General features: G+C 44.5%; 1 protein-coding gene and 1 non-coding gene across 4 annotated transcripts in view; one reads left to right on the forward strand and one right to left on the reverse strand.

Annotated features, from left to right (window-relative positions):
* Positions 1 to 19852, reverse strand: part of Rpn2 (ribophorin II) — a 50026-nt gene that overhangs the window by 2532 nt on the left and 27642 nt on the right. For 2 of the 3 annotated variants that reach the window (XM_027421278.2, XM_027421277.2), the window contains exons 10-17: positions 16320 to 16411; positions 11055 to 11169; positions 8468 to 8662; positions 7368 to 7454; positions 5465 to 5560; positions 3692 to 3767; positions 2104 to 2233; positions 674 to 721 (exon numbers count right to left, since the gene is read on the reverse strand). In XM_027421278.2, coding sequence (XP_027277079.1) covers positions 674 to 721; positions 2104 to 2233; positions 3692 to 3767; positions 5465 to 5560; positions 7368 to 7454; positions 8468 to 8662; positions 11055 to 11169; positions 16320 to 16411 — 839 coding nt within the window. The remainder of the gene's footprint in view (positions 1 to 673; positions 722 to 2103; positions 2234 to 3691; positions 3768 to 5464; positions 5561 to 7367; positions 7455 to 8467; positions 8663 to 11054; positions 11170 to 16319; positions 16412 to 19852) is intronic. The other variant, XM_027421279.2, reaches the window with a different exon arrangement.
* LOC113832319 lies at positions 15579 to 15688 on the forward strand. Its single transcript, XR_003486668.1, has one exon. It is a non-coding gene; the product is annotated as a U6 spliceosomal RNA (small nuclear RNA).

Consider the following 19852-nt stretch of genomic DNA (forward strand, 5'->3'; position numbering starts at 1 on the left):
ACGCTCTTGTTTGCATGGTCCATGGGTTTACATGACAGTGCTGGATTGAGGGAGATGACTAGTTGTGACACAAGGGACAAAAGCCCCACAGAACTCCTCAGGGCCCCTCATCTACAGGAGCAGACCCATGGAGCAGCACTCTGCCTTTGCCCCAGTCCTTACGACACTGCCTCCTCAGCAAGAGCTCTCAGAAGGAGGCCAGCTGTGTATCATGCCCTGAGCAGACACGATTCTGCTTTGATTCATTCCATGAGTCATTCACAGCTGAATCTCACCAAATCACATGGTTCGGCCAAGTAGAGATCAGGGTTTATGGAAAGGCCTAGAAGCAGTGACAAGGTGTGCCAGGAGTTGCCATGGAACCATTGTTTAGTGGATCCATATAGTCTGGGTGGATGACAGGGGTCAAGAAGCCCAGGTTAGAACTGTCTTATCCTCAACTCTTGTTCTCACACAGGGTTATTGTATATCCACCAGCACCCCATGGGGAAGTTGCCCTGGTCCAGCCACAATCTCATCCAGTAAGCTGCAAAATGGCCTCAGAATTCACCCTGGTGTAGGGAACAGTTGGGAGGAACGAGCAGGCTGAAAACAGGACAGTAACCAGCATGCATGAAGTGGGCAAGATGGAAAAGGGAGCCTGCTTCTGGGATGAGTCGCCCTTCATCTTTACCGTAGTGTCCTATATTTTGCCAATCTACTGCTCTGCTCTGCAGCGATCCTGCCAAAGGAAAGAGGGTTTGAGAATCAAGAAAGGACAGCGAGAGAGAACAAGCTGAGGACACATATGGTAACCCTGACCAGAGCTCCTGTCAAGGCGGGTCCTCTTCCCAGACAGCACAGGCTCTGGATTTGAGAAGGGGGCTGAGGGGTGGGGGAGCCACTGGGCCTCTAATGAAAGGCGTGGCTCTTTCCAGCAAGTGCATACAAGTTGGGATTCACAGGAATTCCTGACACATGGACTCTAAGGGAAAGGGAACCGTTTCCTTACACTGCTCTCCCCGTGACTTCACTGGTCTCATGGACAATTTTCAGGAAAGAAAGAAGTCACAGAGACCAGCTTTCTGCTCTCCTGTTGGGAGACCAGACTGTTTGTTGCAAGGAACAGTGTTCCGTTTGGGAAAAACAACCAAGCCCTGGCCTTTTGTAGATGCAAAGCACAGTGGCAGGAGAGTGAAGCAGCTACTGAGGGCAGCTCTGATTGGACCCAGATTGGCACAGGGAAGTCAAGAATGTTTGCACAGGAGCTCATGGTGAGGCACTCCAAAGCTCAGAATGAGAACCCCCACCTTGTCCAGTCATCAGTAGTCTCCTTGATAACACCCCTCTTGGATCAAACAGATCTAACTGGCAGTGTGTTTAAAGACATGCTACTGGGTTCCATTCTGCCAGCATAAGTCCCAGAGGGGAGAAAGCAAAGTGAGTCTGAAAATGATTTCTTTCTAAGGTGAAAGCAATTCTGACCTTTTCTTATTGGCCTTTGCGTGGCTGAAATCAGTCAGGTTCTAATAAAGTCAAATCAATGAGAAACACCTGTGTGACATTTAAATTTGCCTCCAATTCTGTTCTGAAAGTCAAGCTGCCACCACATCAAGGTCTGAGCATTTGTTTGCCTCTTAGGCTGTCTGATTCCTGGTAGCAGCGTGGGCTCCTGAGTGGATGTTTCTGCTGGGAGCTGCTGCCAAGCCTACAAAACTGCCGAGGGGCAGAACATAAACCTATGGGTGGGAGGAAGAGCTCTGGCACCACCCAGAGCCCCAGAGGTGCCACTCTGGGGTCACAGGAGGAGGACAGGACAAGAAGAAGGATTTTCACACAGCCAGCAAGTTAACATCTCTACACCACTTATATAACACACTTTAGTTGACATAACACAGCTACCCCCCCCCTTTTCTAATGTGTAGGACAACTGGTGACTAAGGTTACTTTCCTCTTTAAAAGACCTGCTTATGGTTTCTCTAATGGGCTGCATGAAGGTGTCAGACTTGCCCCTAAGGATGTCAATCATTCTGCCACATAGCTTTGTGGTCTCAGAGCTAGGCTGGCAGTGCCCACACAAACATCTCTTACCCACCCTGGAGCTTGGTCCATCCCCAGCCTCACCTCTTGACTGCCTGTTGGGCCAGCATTCGATTGCCAGCCAGAAATGTCACAGTGCCCAGGACAGCCAGGTACTTCAGGGTCTGGAACATGTTGAGCTGAGTCCAGTAGACATACATGAGCCCCAGCATTGCTACAAGAAATGTCATGACATCCAATTAAATGAAGCAGGGAAAATTGGGGGGAGGGGGTAGTAAGGGGCAGGGCCTGCTGTCATAAAGGTCAGCATTTCCAGGCAGTTTTCATGTTTAACCCTAACCCTAACAGCAGAGAGTGGATGACTCAGTATACTTGCCTTGTTTACTAAGAAATCTAGAGGTAAAAATCTGACTTCAGCTACTTTACCACTCTCTGATCTACAGGCCTATTCCTGTCTATTTTGTGTTTCCTTCATGTAGGACTATGTCTTTACTTTATAGTATCTGAGACATATCATTTTTTGTCTCAAATTTTTAATAAAAATATTCAGGACATAAACCAATTAGTCACTTCCTTTTCATTAGAACCATACCAACAATGATTTGCCACTGTGGCTAGGATGTGAGTGAAGAGGCCTGGGAAGGCTCAGTGGAATGGGGTCAGTTAAGTTTCTTGGAGACCAAATTTTCTTACCATCAAAATGGATCATAGTTCCTGCCCTAATCAACGCCATCAGGGTTGAATAATGAGAATCAAATGAGGAAATACATACAAAAGCAGACTGGCCCAGAAAGTCATGACTCTAAATACATTTCTATTCAGGTCTTGTTCCTAGCCTGACCCAGGAGGGCTGTCATTCAAGTCCAGTAGCTAAGTGGGGGAAAAAGGTCACCATGCCAGTTCTACTCAGGATGACAGATGAACTACCACATGGATGCTTAAGCATTTTTGAGACCACTGTGAGAATATGACCAAAGTTACAGACTTTCTTCCCTCAGAAAAATGCAGATGCATATTTGCCTGGAATGTCAAGAGACTCTACGGACCCCTGGAGTAGCCATGTACAATGGATGCAGAGATGGTGACTCCTTGGAGAGGTAAAGGAATTAAAATATTGAACTTTCCAGTGAAATATAAAGGCTTGGAAGTGCTTAATGATCTGGGAATTTATTGCCCTGTTATGTTATGTTTAGGCTGTTTAGGATCTACACCCTCCAAAGAACAATGGAGGACAGTGTGACTGACAGAGGTAGGGGACTGTTTCTATTACTGTCCAGAGAGAGCCACCAGCAAATGTGAAGATCGATGGAGTGGGGAAAGATAACCTTTGGAAACTGTATTAAATGCTTTTCATCCAGGAAGATGGCTCAGTGTAAAGACACGCTGAGTAAGTAATCTCTGGAAATGAACAGGGCCATTAAATGAGGGCAAATGATTTTTGCCACAGCCCCTCCAGTACAATGAGGCCCAATGGAGTGACAGCTGTTCTAAGCTGATGGACCAAACAGGCTTATCATCATATTAACTGTCCTAAAAGGCCAGGAGGAAGAGGGAAATGTTATACTATTAAGCCATTATAGTTAATAGGTTGTGGACCTACTTAACAGACTTTTTCGTGGGCAGGCAAAATGTCAGAGGAGGTTAAACGAAATTAGCGGCCTGGGGCACTTACCAGCATGTCCCAGGTGAAAGATAATTGTGCTAGGAGCAAAGGTGAAATTGGAGACATTGGCACCAATCCGGATCCACTGAATGAAGGAGAAAAAAATAAAGATTAGAAGGTGAAAGAGTGAGTTCCATACTATGCCAGCACCGATCCAATGGCAAGCACCTGGGATTTTCCCAGGCGACAGCCCCCTATCTGAGTCCTGAGGAAGAACTGCCCCTTTCCCTCCTGAAAAGCAGCAGAGCAGCTGCTCTCAACTGTGCTTGGGTAACTGAAACCTGAGCACCATTTTCAACGATGGCAAACTCTTCTATTTTAAAAAAGACAAGGCCATGGAGCTTTAAGGTCAGAAGCTACACTGATGAGGAAGTGACTAATACTTCCACTAAGTGCTCTAGGGTTGCCATCAATAAGCTACAGGCAGCTGGAACATGCTCTCGTGATGGACTTCTGAAACTCCATCACCCCAATGCAAGAACACTCACACCCCAGGTCTGCTTCTAAAAGCTTGTGGCATATTTTCTATATTTAATCAATGCTCTTTGTTGGAAATCAACCAGTTAATTTAAAACAGGTAACCTGTCAAAACTAATATCAAAGATTTTACTTGGCCAAATTCTCTGAACTTTGAGGTTATATACCTATGTTTATGATTTTCAGAGAAAAAAAAGGAAAAAATTTAATTGGTTAAAATATATAAATTGAGTCTGGCATGGTGGCACATGTATTTAATCCCAGCACCCTGGAGGCAGAGGCAGGTGATCTCTGTGTATTCAAGGCCAGCCTGGTCTACATAGCCAGTTCCAAGACAGTCAAAAAAAAAAAAAAAAAAAAAAAAAAAAAAAAAAAAAAAAAAAGTGTACATAAACCAGGTGTAGTGGTGTTCACTTTTAATCCCAGCACTCAGGCAGACAGCACTCAGGAGACAGAGGCAGGGGGATATCTGAGTTCCAGGACAGCCAGGGCTACACAGAGAAACCCTGTCTCAAAACACAAAAACAAAACCCAAACCAAACGTGTGTGTGTGTGTGTGTGTGTGTGTGTGTGTGTGTGTGTGTGTGTGTGTGTGTGTGTGTGTGTGTGTGTTTGTTTGTATACACATACCGCAAGCACACATACACAGAAATAAACATTACTATTAAAATTAGGAGTGTCTTTCCTTTACAGCCTTCAGGTCTACTCCTCAGAGGTAACATTAATATAGTTTAAAAACTTTTCCACAAAGAGGATTACACTAAACGTACTCACCTACTTCCTTGCCCGCCTCTTTCTGTGACACCTGTTGGCATCAGTGTACAGATCTATCATTCTGCTAATGGGCACACCGTCCCATTGTGTGGGCAGACTAATTAACACTGCTTCTAAGCGAACTTTGAGTACATTCCAGTTTCATGCTCCCAGGAGATCTGGAATGCATAGCTTCTCCATTCTTAAAGCCACCAACACTGACCTTGATTTTTTCTTGTTTCCACACTTGATCTCATCTGAACACTTCCCCAGAAGATCTCGGACTGTACACTTTTGTCACTGTCAGTAGCTGGTAGGAATTTTCTCATGCTCCCTTCTTAATGGATGGGTTTATCTGGCTGCCCTCCACCCCCCCCCCCCCCCCCGCCCTGTGGGGAATTCTGGTTATTCTAAAACTTTCTATTAGTTCAAGTCACAGCTGCTGGACCCCTCCAGAGCTGTACTTAGGCAGAGCACAAAGACTCTTTTGGAATGGCTACATCTGTCTTCCTAGAGCCAGACACACTGCCCATGCTAATTACGGTGACTCACCAGTGCAAAGAGCAGGAGCAAGGGCGAGAGAATGAGGGCTGTGAACGTGTTGGACACCACGGTGGGGGGCCTCTTCTCAGGCTCTCGGAACAGGTGCTGACAAGAGAAGACACACCAGGAAGTTTCAGAATGCGCTCTTCTCAGCAGGGGCTGCCTGTGTACCAGGGACCAAATGCCAACTATCACGGAGAGGAAATACCTCCTAGAGGCTAAGTCTTTGGTTGGCGTTATGCCTTTTCTTAAAGGTGGCTTCTAACCCCAGACGTCTCTCTTCCTAGGACACTATTTTGGTTTCAGACAGTATACGGCCAGCCTTTCTACCTCAAAGAATCACTGCCACTTAGAGGCTGGAGAATACAGACCACCTAGCTTGTGCCAAAAGGAAGCTCAGTCTTAGGGATGGCTTGGATGTTACACCCAAGGAGGACTCGGGACTTCAAAATGATTCTGGGTTCCTAGGTCATGTTACTTGGTCAACAACAGTAACTCCACCCCCCTTCAAAATTTAACAGGGCCTATTACAGATGGTCCACCCTTAACTCACACTTTAATTCCCCAGCCATGGCTCTACAGATGGTCTGAACAGACCTCCCTCACTAGCTCTGCTTAACTTGTAGAGGTAAACCAGAAAGCTGGCTAGCACACCTCTGAGACTTGTCTCCTCTTTTCCTGAGCAACCAGACAGGGAATTCTGAGAAGCTCCCCTCAACAGCATGAGCTGGCACAAGTAGCAATGATCTACTTAGGCCCAAGTAGTAGATGTTTGGTCATGAGACTAATAATGACATGTTTACTCTTTGACTCAGTTTCTAGGTAAAGAGTTTCTAGGGACAGTCATGATCACTCGGCTTATAAAAGATCCTGTGAGGAACAAATGAGCTACAACACTTGTGAACTCCTATCTTTTCAAATGTTTGTCCTGTAGTATATAATTACAGCCTCCTTTCCACTTGCCAGTGGCCAGTCAACACAGCTCGATGAGAAGGCAACTCTGGAGGCTCCAGTCACTAAATTTTCACCTTGGCTCCTCTTTTACTGACACTGTGTTAAGGGATTGCCAATGCTGTCTATAGTGGCTGCTGCCACCTGGTCCACCCTGTAGATCACCTAGTCCCCTTCATTGTCACAGATAATACTGCTGTGGGACTGTATTTTGCATTCCTAAACAACACCATAGAGCATGACAAGGATTTAGAAAGAACCCTTCTACTTTGCTCCTTGAACGCTTGTCCTTTATTTTATTGGTTGGAACTCATGATCCTGCCTCGGCCTTGCCAATGCTAGGATTATAGATATGGGCCACTGCACCTGGCTATCGTTCATTATTTTAGCAGTGGGCTCCACACTACTACTCTGACTGACTCTCCCAACTGCATGGTAGTCCACGGAAGGACCCACCTCATTTCCTTGACAAGTGTGTGTTTATTCAATGAAGGGTTTCAGAGATACTTGAATGCCTTTCTTTCCTTATCCATTTTGGTCTTCACAACATCGAATGGGCTGGACAGGGTAGAGTTCGCTTATTTGTGTTGCAAGGAACAGGAGTGGCCTGAGACAGACAAGGACATGCCTAGAGTGGTAAAGTCCTGCTCCCCCACCCTGGTGAGTTTTTAGCTGCTAATCAGACTATTTCAGATGTTAGTCAGTAAAGAGGATGAGAGCTACGCCTACTTGTGCCTCAGACTACCCAGTGGTGGTCTGGAATCTGATCTCATCTCTGCTGTATTTTCAGCTAGAAGGTGGGACCACTAACTTGCCCCATCCAATTTCCATAGAGGCAAAGTTCACACCATAAAGCACCATGCAAACAGGCTGAAGGGCCAGAACCACAGCCCAGAAGTTTGCTGCTCTCCCCAGGTCCACCTCAACTCCACGCTTAGTGGATACCATCTTTGGAATATACCTGAATTTCCTGCTTTGGGGTAAAGAGGTTCTGGGACAGAACAGTGGAGGGAGCTTCTTCTTCAGGGAACTTGATGACCACATCAGCCTGAAAAAAAAAACAAAAAAAAAAACAGTTTTGAAGCACGGCGTGAGAAGAGGGCGGAAGCTACCACTGAAAAGGCTCCGCACAGTCCAATCACTTCTCATCCATTAGCTGACAATCAGAGGCATTGAAAATCTCAAGAACAAACCTAGCATTTGCTGAAAGTGCCTTTTAGAGCATGGATTCCAATTTCCCATTAGTAGAGTGGGAAAGCCCCCAAAGCTGCTTAATATGAAAACCCCAGCTGGTGTGCTGGTGGCTACAGCTGTAATCAGAAACTGCCAGGTGTCCTGCGAAGTGTGATTTAATCACATAAAAAAATGAAATTGCACTCTTGTACAAAAGTATCTTCAAGTCCTCGAGAAAAGGAAAAGAGGCAGCTGCCCTTTCATCCTGCATGAAGACCAGTTCTATCTGGATGCTGTATCTGTCCTCTGCCATTCCCCATCCCTCACTTCCTGCTCCTCCACCAGACTCAAGGTTCAGAAAAACACAACTCTCCACCCTCTTGAAAGTGCACCGAGCTTCTCTGGAGGCCGCTCCTCAAGTCGTGCTCCCAGATGCTATTTCAGGATGCCCTGCAATGCCTCTCAATTCTTTGCTCCAAAGTTGTCTTTCAATAGGTTTCAGTTATCAGAACTATCAGAACAGTGAGGCCTATAATATAATCATATAACTGATGGACATTATTTATCAACATTCTGCACATCTACCATTCACACTCACGGCCTCTTCTTCTCCAGGCTATAACAGATCTCAAAGGCCAAGACCATGTTTCTTCATCTATGTATCCCCACAGTGCCTTGATGTAATAAGAAAACCTCTTTCTGACAGATTATAGAAGATCACAGGAACCTGTGTATTTCATTCCTTTGATCAATACTTATTAAGCATCCACTCTGCACTAAGCCACAGAGTATGACCCTCTGTACAGCGGAACCTAGGGCCTCCCAGCAAGGCTGTCAGTGTGAGGTGCAGCACAGCAACCCTCACCTACACCCCTATCAGGCACATACCACATTCCAGAGGATTGGGTTCTTCAAAGTGGCATCTCCAATGATTAAGTACAGTGTGTAGGTGCCAGAGGCAGAGTCAAACTCGATCTTCCTTTCAGAGGTGTCCAGTTCAAACTTATACACATTCTTGTTATCTGGCTCAGCAACAAACACCACCTCCTGCCCAGTCTTTTGGTTATGAAGTCGAACAAATGTCTGGAGAGAACAACAACAACAACAAAAAACCACCTTCCATCAGACCATCTCGGAACTCCCCGTGGGCCCAACCCTGAATCAGCGAGTGCTACTCTTTTGTCACAGTGAGAACTCTGACCTGCTGAGAGGAGAAGAGCAGCCATCTCACCCTAGTTCCTACCCCAGAGACAACTTTTTTTGCTTGACAAGGAGAGAAACTGAACTTAGGAATCCAGCCAATGCTCAGTGGCTGGGAGGCTGAAAGCCCAGTTTGTGATAATTTGCCCTCTGCTGCTGCTACAGTTTCTTCTGGTCACTCTGCTGTCCAATCAGCTTCGTCACAGAGGGTGAAGAGAAAGAAGGGAGATGAGGTGGACTGCAAGAGGCTCACTTTCAATTTCCTAGTGTTTCCAGCTCAAGATGCAGCTGTGGACTCTGCTGTCAGTAACAAGGCAGAGCGCTGATGGAGCAGTGCAACCTGGAATCACAGACTGCCTGGCCCTGAAGACAGTGACCTGCTCCATCACTTAGTAGCCAAGTAGGTTACTTAACCTCCTTGTACCCTGACTTCTTTATTCTTAAGGCACAAATATTAACTTCTTGGTGTCTTTGTATGAAGATTTTGTAATAATGTATGCAAAGCATGTAGTGTAGTGCCTGGGGAATACGAGCCACCCAACAACCAAACAACTGTAGCTACCCAGCCTTAGTAGAGTGGATCTAGGTGTCATCAGTTACAGCACAAGAAACTAAGGTCTTATGCCAATGTGTGTTAGAACTGCAACAAAACTTAATATTCATGCAAGGCTTTCCTTTCAAGGGCTTCAAGACAAAGAACCCAACAAGACAAGTGGTTGGCTACAATTTACAGATTTTAAGGCAAGAGCATTAAATGAGTTGCCATAGTGACACAGCTAGTGCTGGACCTACACACAAAGCATAAATCTCACTTGCAAGTCCACACATCAAACTATTGAAGGAAGGGGGGCCATGATGCAGAGCATCCTGACTCTAGCAATCAGTCTTGTCCAGGGGTGGGAAGAAGATGCCTGCCTTCCACCTGTACTGCCGTACTAATCTTCAAGATGTCACACCTATGTGAGAAGCTACCGAATAACAAATCACAGAAAGAACCCAGGAAAATCCAGCCAAAGCCTCATTTCCTTACATTTTCTTGCCCTACCTCCAGCCCTCCCAATTTAGTCTTCTGATTTCTTCCTTCTCTTCCCCGGTCTATGTGTTTGGCAAATGTCCTTCTAGGACAGAACTAGGAAATGCTGACAGGCTCAAGTTCTTTTTTTGTCCCCCAAAACAGGGTTTCTGTGTAGCCCTTGCTGCCCTGGAACTTGCTCTGTAGATCAGACTGCCGCTGCCTCCCAAATCTTGGGATTAAAGAGGCGTGTGCCACACTACCTGGCATGAGAGGCTAAAGTTATTAAAAGTCAGTATGGGCACAGGCCCTGGCTAAGATGCCTGGAGTTTGGGGGTAAAGAGGGGAAGAAACAATAGCCAGGACTGTGGACCTAGGGGCACAGGTACAGCACCTACAGCCACAAGAAACAGGGTCTGCAAGTAAACCCACTGTGGCGGTCCACTGCTAACATCGGTATAGTGTACCAAAGGCCATTCTGACAATGTTTTTCAGCACTCAATGTATTTACCTAAACTTCCCTTTGTACAATTATCTAACTACGTGCCAGAGTTCAGAGCAGTTCTTGAGGAGTGAAAGGGACGAGAGATAGGAAGCTGGGGGAGGACAGGGTATTCATGAGCTTCTGGAACTGCAGTTACAGACCGTTGTGAGCAGCCATGAGTTAAGTGCAGAGCTTCTGGAACTGCAGTTACAGACAGTTGTGAGCAGCCATGAGTTAAGTGCAGAGCTTCTGGAACTGCAGTTACAGACAGTTGTGAGCAGCCATGAGTTAAGTGCAGAAAGCCAAACACTGGCTCTCCACAGGAGCAGTAGGAGCTCTTCACTGATGAGCACCCTCCAGCTCCCCACCCTCCCACACTGGCTTTGGGGATGCAGGGAAGTGCCCTACCACTAAGCTCAATCGCCACCCTTTCTGCCTTTTTGTAAACTGGTCTCAGCAATCTGCCAGGCTTGTCTTGAACTCACCTGATGGCCTAAGAAAGCCTTGAACTTACCTTCCTGCCTCAGCTACCCCAAGCTGCTATCTGTGACTACAGGCCTGACAATGAGCTTGGCTAATCTTTTACCTTTCTTTCTTTTTTTAAAAGCCATGTTTAACATTCACTACAAAGGGAGTAGTGTGTCACAGGAGACAAGACTGTCAGGGTGCAGCCAGGTTCTGAAAGCAGGAATGTGATATTCGCTAGCATCTGTGTCAAAACAGCACTGCTCTGGTGCAAACTGGATTTCTGAACAGAACAGCAGGGGCCTCTTCCTGACCTGGTGAGGGGTGAGTTCAGCACCAGTGTTCACATCTACCAACTGGAAGAACAGGGCGAAGTTCTGATGGCTGTCCGCGATGAACGTACCCTTGGCTTTGGCTGGGTAGGCCACCCTGAAAGAGATATTATATAGTCAGACTTCTGATAGGGTCTCCCTGTCTAAGAACAGGAATTATTGCCCAACTGTCCCTGTCCCATTTTACCACTTCCCTGGAATGTACAGAAATATCTGTGGCCTAGAGGCAAAGTGGATCGATAAAGCTGTACTGAAGAGGCCTTTTCTTTTCTTACAAGGTAGACCAGAAAGCTTGACCAGACCACTAAGCTACAATCTCAGCCTCAGGCCAGGACTGACTGAGAAAAGCAGAGAAAACTTTTATAAGGGTCTGGGGAAAATGCTCTGTGAAAATGTGTACCTCCAGGCCTTCACTTCAACATCCCATGCTCTTAACTGGCCCAGCTCAGGTGTGGGGAGCCTGTGTGCACCATTGCAGGGATGGCGGGATGCAGGGGGACAGCCATAGATTGATGCCAACAGCAGAGAGGTTGGTAGATGAGCAGGGAGGGTGGGAGCAAAGGAAAGAACGGAATGCTGGGCTTTCTCTTTTTTATGCTTTGTTTTCTGGACTGTTTCAATTTATTTTTCTGCCATGAAATTGGGCTTTAAAAAGTCATTTTCTCAAAAGGCAGACTTGATGAGGAAAGATGTTTTCTCTATAGCTGTCTCCAGGGACTGAAGAGAAAGACAGCCAAGGGATCAACAAGCCAATGGTTACTCACACCTGGCTTTGTAAGCAACTCTACAGAGACTTAACTTTGCAAACCACTCTTTTTTTTCCCCGTTTTTTTGAGACAGGGTTTCTCTGTATTGTTTTGGAGCTTGTCCTGGAACTCGCTCCATGGACCAGGCTGGCTTCGAACTCACAGAGATCCGCTTACCTCTGCCTCCCAAGTGCTGGGATCTCGGGATTAAAGGTGTGTGCCATTAATGCCCGACTACAAATCACTCTTACAGACATTATTTTAGTGCATTCTCAAATAGTGCTTGTACCTGTACTGTCACTGCAGCAACAACCAAGTCACAGACAGAAGTCCAGCTTTATATGACTTAAAAAGAGTGAGTCTGATCCATCAATGTAATCCACCATAAAAAACAGACTGAGGAAAAAACCCCACATGATCATCTCACTAGATGCTGGAAAAAGCCTTTGACAAAATCCAACATCCCTTCATGATAAAGGTCTTGGAGAAATCAGGGATAACAGGAACATACCTCAACATAATAAAAGCATATACAGCAAGCCGACAGCCAACATCAAATTAAATGGTGAGAAACTCAATGTAATTCCTCTAGAATCAGGGACAAGACAAGGCTGTCTACTCTCTCCATACCTCTTCAATATTGTCCTTGCAGTTCTAGCTAGAGCAATAAGACAATGAAAGGAGATCAAGGGAATACAAGTCGGAAAGGAAGAAGTCAAACTCTCACTATTTGCAGATGATATGATAGTCTACATAAGTGACCTGAAAAACTCTAACAGGGAACTCCTACAGCTGATAAACACCTTCAGTAAAGTGGCAGGATACAAGATTAACTCAAAACAAAACAAAACAAAACAAAAAAACCCTGCATCCCTACTATATACCAATGACACATTGGTGGAGAAAGAGATCAGAGAAACATCACCCTTTACAATTGCCACAAACAACATAAAATACCTTGGGGTAACACTAACCAAAAAAGTGAAAGATCTGTACCATAAGAATTTTGACTCTCTAAAGAAAGAAATTAAAGAAGATACTAGAAAATGGAACGATCTCCCATGCTCTTGGATAGGTAGGATCAACATAGTAAAAATGGCAATCTTGCCAAAAGCAATCTACAGATTCAATGCAATCCCCATCAAATTCCCAACACAATTCTTCACAGATCTTGAATGAACAACTCTCAACTTTATATGGAGAAACAAAAGACCCAGGATAGCCAAAACAACCCTGTACAATAGAGGAACTTCTGGAGGCATCACCATCCCTGACTTCAAGCTCTATTACAGAGCTATAGTCCTGAAAACAGCTTGGTATTGGCACAAAAATAGACCAGTTGGCACAGGTAGACCAATGGAATGGAGTTGAAAACCCTGATATTGACCCACACACCTACAAACACCTGACTTTTGACAAACAATCCAAATTAATACGATGGAACAAAGAGAACATCTTCAAATAGTGCTGGCATAACTGGATGCGGACATGTAGAAGACTACAGATAGACCCAAGCCTTTCGCCCTGCACAAAACTTAAGTCAAAATGGATCAAAGACCTCAACACAAACCCAGCCACACTGAACCTATAAGAAGATAAAGTGGAAAATGCCCTTGAATTAATTGGTACAGGAGACAGCTTCCTGAACATAAAACCAGTAGCACAGACACTGAGACCAACAATTGATAAATGGGACCTCCTGAAACTGAGAAGCTTCTGTAAGGCAAAGAACACAGTCAGCAAGACAAAACGGCAGCCCACAGACTGGGAAAAGATATTCACCAACCCCACATCTGAAGAGGGCTGTCTCCAAAATCTACAAAGAACTCAAGAAACTAGTCTCCAAAACACCAAACAATCCAATTAAAAAGTGGGGTACAGAGCTAAATAGACAATTCTCAATAGAGGAATCTAAAATGGCTGAAAGACACATAAGAAAGTGTTCGACATCCTTAGCCATCAGGGAAATGCAAATCAAAACAACTCTAAGATACCATTTTACTCCTGTCAGAATGGCTAAAATCAAAAACACCAATGACAGTTTATGCTGGAGAGGATGTGGAGAAAGGGGAACACTTCTCCACTGCTGGTGGGAGTGCCAACTTGTACAGCCACTTTGGAAATCAGTATGGCAGTTCCTCAGGAAAATGGGAATCAGTCTGCCACAAGATCCAGCAATTCCACTCCTAGGCATATACCCAAAAGATGCACATTCATACAACAAAGACATCTGTTCAACGATGTTCATAGCAGCACCATTTGTAATAGCCAGAAACTGGAAGCAACCTAGATGCCCCTCAACCATAGAATGGATAGAGAAAATGTGGTACATTTACACAATGGAGTACTACTCAGCAGAAAAAAACAATGGAATCTTGAAATTCGCAGGAAAATGGATGGAACTAGAAGAAACCATTCTGAGCGAGGTAACCCAATCACAAAAAGACAAACATGATATGTACTCACTCATATGTGGATTTTAGACATAGAGTAAGGGATTACCAGCCTACGCTCCACACTGCCAGAGAAACTAGTAAACAAGGAGGACCCTAAGAGACAAACTTTGTCCCCTGGAGAAGGGGAAAGAGTCAAGATCCCCTGAGCAAATTGAAAGCGCGGGAAGAGGGGGGAGGGAGCTAGGAGAACGAGGAGGGAAGAAGAGGAGGGATGCAGAGGACATGAGAGAGCAGAAAGGTTGAGTCAGGGGAAGAATAGAAGATAACAAGAATGGTGATACCATAATAGAGGGAGACATTTTTGGTTTACAGAGAAATCAGGTACTAGGGAAATGTCTGGAGATCTACACAGATGACACCAGCTAACAATCTAAGCAACAGAGGAGAGGCTACCTTAAATGCCCTCCCCTGATAATGAGATGGATGACTGACTTATATGCCACCCAATAGCCCTCATCCAGCAGCTGGTGGAAGTAGAAGCTGACACTCACAACTAATCACTGAACTGAACTGGAATCCAGTTACAGAGAAGAATGAGTGATGGGCAAAGGGGTCCAAGCCAAGCTGGTGAAACCCACAGAAACAGCTGACCTGAACATCAGGGAGCTCTTGGTCCCCAGATTGATAGCTGAGATACCATCATGGGACTGATTCAGACCCCAGGAACATGGGTTTCAGTGAGGAAATCTTGGAAATCTACAGGACCTCCTGTAGTAGTTCACTACTTATCCCTAGCATAGGTGTGGAACTTGGGAGCCCAATCCACATAGAGGGATACTCTCTGAGCTACACACGGGGTTGGGGGGGGGGCCTAGGCCCTATCCCAAAGTATATGATAGACTCTTAGACCCCCCCCCCTATGGAAGGCCTCACCTTCCCTGGGGAGCAGAAAGGATATGTGATAGGGTGTTAGTGGGGGTGGTGGGGTGGTGGTGGTGGTAGGGAAGGAGTGTAGGGAGTGGGAACTGGGACTGACATGTAAAACAATCTTGTTTCTAATTCAAATTAAAAAAAAGAAAAAGAAAAAACTATGGTGGTTTGAATAAAAACTGTCCCATCCCACCAAAAAAAAAAAAAAAAAAAAAAAAAAAAAGAGAGTCTGACTTAAAGCATTCCCTGCCTTCAAAATAGCTTCAGGGTTATCTACCTGCCTCTATAGCCACTCTATAGAGTGAAGCTGGGATCTAACTATACCCAACATATAGGCTGCTTCCTACTCCTCCTCTCAAATGGGGATCTAGGTGATCCTGACAAATGGTCTTCACCAGGCATCCTGGCCAACTCTGATCAAATGTTAATGACTAGTGCTCACTTCAGCACCACATGTACTAAAACCCTGTCACCATACAGACAGAAGATTAGCATGACCCTTGTGCAAGATGACACACAAATTTATGAAGTGTTCCATATTTTTATGTTAAAAAATGCTAATGATTATCTAGGAGGTTGCATTAAAAGAAAGAAAGAGAGAAAGAAAGAAAGGAAGGAAGGAAGGAAGGAAGGAAGGAAGGAAGGAAGGAAGGAAGGAAGGAAAGAAACCCGAAGCTGTGCCTTGGTTCAGGAGGAGCATGTGCTATGGCTTATTAGCAGTGCTTTCTGTGGGAAGGGAAGACAAACAGGAGTCTCAGGGTGAGGCTTTCCAAGTGGTTTCAGACCTACCACTGGCCAGAATTTCTATAAGGTCATACCAAAAGCTAATTCAGGACTCTGATAAGATTGCTGTAAAATACAAATTAATCCACTGTTTCCTCCTTTGAGAATGTTACCTTACTAGAAACAAATGTTATCTGAACTAAGTAATGTGAATGGCACAGTGGACTCAAAATTTACAGCCTGAGGTAACAAGAGTTGGCTCACACAAACAATCCCATCTGCTTACATGCCCACCACAATCCCCAGAGCAATACCACTGGAACTGCAGTCTCTTGCATTTGGGATAGGATGGGGTCACTGCCACCACAGAAATACCACCTGGAGGGACACAGTGCCTAGTTTTGTTCTTTGCAGCTCTGGGGTCCCCAGTGCCTAGGTGGCATCCCACTTACCGGGTGGTCTTAGGTGCAATGCTCTGGTCCTTATCCACAGTGGAAAGGTCCACATTTGTAATGCCAACTTCAGTGGAGATCTTGACTCTAAGCTACAGCAAAACACAGAAGACAGTCAGCAAGTCAACCGGTGGGCATGAGAGGAGCTACCATGTACATCCAGTGTGTGTGTGTGTGTGTGTGTGTGTGGTGTGTGTGTGTGTGTGTGTGTGTGTGTGTGTGTGTGTGTGTGTGTGTGTGTGTGTGTGTGTGTGTGTGTGTGTGTGTGTGTGTGTGTTATGGAATCCAGGATCTCCTGTACTGGAGGTAAGGATCACCATGGAGTCATATCCATAGAGCAACATTTCCTTCTTCCTTCCTTTCTTTTTGAGACAGTCTCATGTGGCCTGCGCTAGCCTTGAACTGTGTAGCAAAGGATGACTTGGGACCCTTCTGCTCCCACCTCCTAAATTACTGAAGTAGAAGTGAGTACCACCACATTTGGTTTTATGTAGACTGAAGCTAACGGTTTTGTGCAAAAATATACAGTGTCTACCAACTAAGCAATACCCCTGCCTCAAACGTTCCTATCTTAAAAGTGAATAAAGGCAGGAAAAGAATTCTAGGACAGGAACCTTCAAGACCCCAGTAAAAGGGACCGACCAGGCCAGGTGGCATTTCTCACTACTCCCATCCTGAGCCCTACAAGGTAAGACTTGCTACTGTCCCTTCTTCACTTCTCTGGCTTTGGCATATATTTAAAAAGGAGTAGGGATTTAAAAAAAAAAAAAAAAAAAAAAAACTTTTAAAATGTGTCCTTTAAAATAAATATGGGGCTGGGTGGTACTGGTGCACACCTTTAATCCCAGCACTCAGGGGGCAAAGGCAGGCAGATCTCTCTAAGTTCAAGACCAGCCTGGTCCATAGAGTGAGTTCCAGGACAGCCAGGGCTACACAGAAAGACCCTGTCTTGGAAAAACCAATTAAATAAATAAATAAACAAACAAACAAACGAGAATTCCTTACATAGTGATGTTTAAATATTTAAATTGGCCGGGCTTTGGTGGCGCACCCCTTTAATCCCAGCACTCAGGAGGCAGAGGCAGGTGAATCTCTGTGAGTTCAAGTCCAGCCTGGTCTACAAGAGCTAGTTCCAGGACAGCCTCCAAAGCCAGAGAGAAACCCTGCCTCGAAAAAACCAAAATAAACAAATAAATATTTAAATAGTTCATGCCAGTAAGTACTAACAACAGCAAAGATTTCTTAGTATTTACTCAACAAAAGGCACTGGCTTTGTACAGCCAATCTGCACAATAGGAAGGCAGTGCTGTTTCAGATGAGGACATCAAAGACTGAAGAGGTCATGAAAATGCATGCTCAGGCAATCAATCCACACGCCGAGGTTCCTCACTATCAGCCTCTGGCCTCCTACCACAGTTCATCTGTGCCAAGGAGTAATACTTTCCACGAAGATATAAGATGCCACGGTAGCTCTCCATACTGTTCATCAAGGGGTCCCCACACTGTCCTGTGCATGTGTCAGCACACTGGCTTTCGTCACCCTTGGAATCTCAGAGGGGCATATGATTTGCTTTAACCCAGGAAATGTGAGCAGAAGTGGACTGTATTATTTCTTTGTGGAAGCCTTAAGAATCATGGACACGCACAATGTCCAGACACAGCCTTGCTCCTTCAGGCAGGCTTCCTGAGTAAGGATGACATGAAGCAGGGTGTCCAACTAACTCACTAAAGACACCTGTCCAAGGCAAAGAAGAAACCTTGGTTGTTTTAAGTCAGAAAGATCTGGAATTTGTTTTAAGTGCAAGCCAAACAGTCCTGGCTCTTCCTTTATTAACATTTCCAAAAAGAGGAGCTAGCTAAACCAGGAAATGAAATTTAAAATTAGGTAAAAATAAATGTAAATATCCAAAAGAGACAGAAAACACATTAAAAAGTCTATTCATTGGACATTTTCCAGTAAAAATCTAAGTTTGAATGTGTAAATTATGCAAACCCAAGGCACATTTATGTGCAAACATATCTGTGAGCCTTTCAAATATGATAGGCTTTGAGTGTAACTCAGAGAAATCCTAGGCAAATCCAATGGTTTCATCTAAATGTCAGGATCAAGCAATAGCTAGGGGCCCATGCAAATAACGAAAGGAGAGCTTTAACATTTTCCAAAATGCCACATCAAGGTATGACAGCCACAAATCAAGGCCAAAAAAGGAAAAATTAAAACAATCCTTTTTAGCAGTCTTCTATCCTGCGTCAATAAAAACTGTTTTGTGACAGCAGCCTCACTTATCTGGCTGAATAGTTTTCTATTTTGCTTAAGAAAACTTTTAAATATGAAAGATTTATCAGAAGCTGTGGGACATTACCTCTATTTGTGGATATACAGCCATTTAGTGGCAGAGAAACCCTGTCTCGAAAAAATAAAAATAAAAACAAAAAACCCAACCAATCAAACAAGACGATTTATTTTTATTTTTATTATTTTAAATTACGTGTATGCATCTGAGTGTGGGTATGTACACATGAATACAGGTGTCCGTACAGGACAGAGTCATCAGATTCCCTGGAAATGGAGTCACAGGCAGCTGTGAACTATCTGATGTGGGTACTAGGAACTGAACTCAGATCTCTGGAAGAGAAGCAGGCACTCTTAACCACTGAGCCATCTCTCCAGTCTCATCTTTTATTTTTTCTTAGCACCCAAGAAACTATTAATGATAGTCTTCTCCAAGGACTGAATTGAGAGGATAGGGGAGAAGACTCATATTCATTATAATATTTCTGTACTTTGAAAAAAGCCACATACATGTATATTTAACTCCTGTTTTTAAACTACTAGGATAATCTGGACAACCTAAGACATATACAGTCTTTTTGTTTGTTTGTTTGTTTTTGTTTTTCCAACATAGGATTTCTCTTTGTAGTCCTGGATTTCCAGAAACACTCTCTGTAGACCAGGCTGGCCTCGAATGCAGAGATCCACCTGCCTCTGCCTCCCAAGTGCTAGATTAAAGGCATGCCCTACTGACTGCCCAGCTCTATGTACATTACTTTTAAATTGAAAATAAAAATTTGCCAAAATTGATCATATTTTTCTTCTCCCAACTCCTCCCAGATCCTCTCCACCTCCTTAGCCACTCAACCTCCTGTTGTATCTCTCTCAAAACAAGCAAAAACAGAAACAAAACAAAAAGACATCAAAGTGGGAGGAGGACTTGTAGGGAAGAGTTGACAAAGATGGGAGGGGAATAAAAGGTTGGGGCCGTAAGTGTAATAGAATGCATTATATACATATATATAATTGTCAAAAGGTAAATTTCAAAATAAAAAAGCATCACCCAATAAATATATTCAAAATAATCAATTTACTCTCAGCAGATAAATGAATGTTTAAGGATTGTACAAGGCTCTTCAGAGTATCCAGAACATAGCAATAATGAAGCCATCATGCTTCTTAACCATGAATAGTCTGCTCATTGTGATCCCACTGAATGTCTGTCTAGAGAAACCACCACGAGTATTCCCAGACTATACAG

This window comes from Cricetulus griseus, chromosome 6, assembly GCF_003668045.3.
Source record: "Cricetulus griseus strain 17A/GY chromosome 6, alternate assembly CriGri-PICRH-1.0, whole genome shotgun sequence".
NCBI lineage: Eukaryota > Metazoa > Chordata > Mammalia > Rodentia > Cricetidae > Cricetulus > Cricetulus griseus.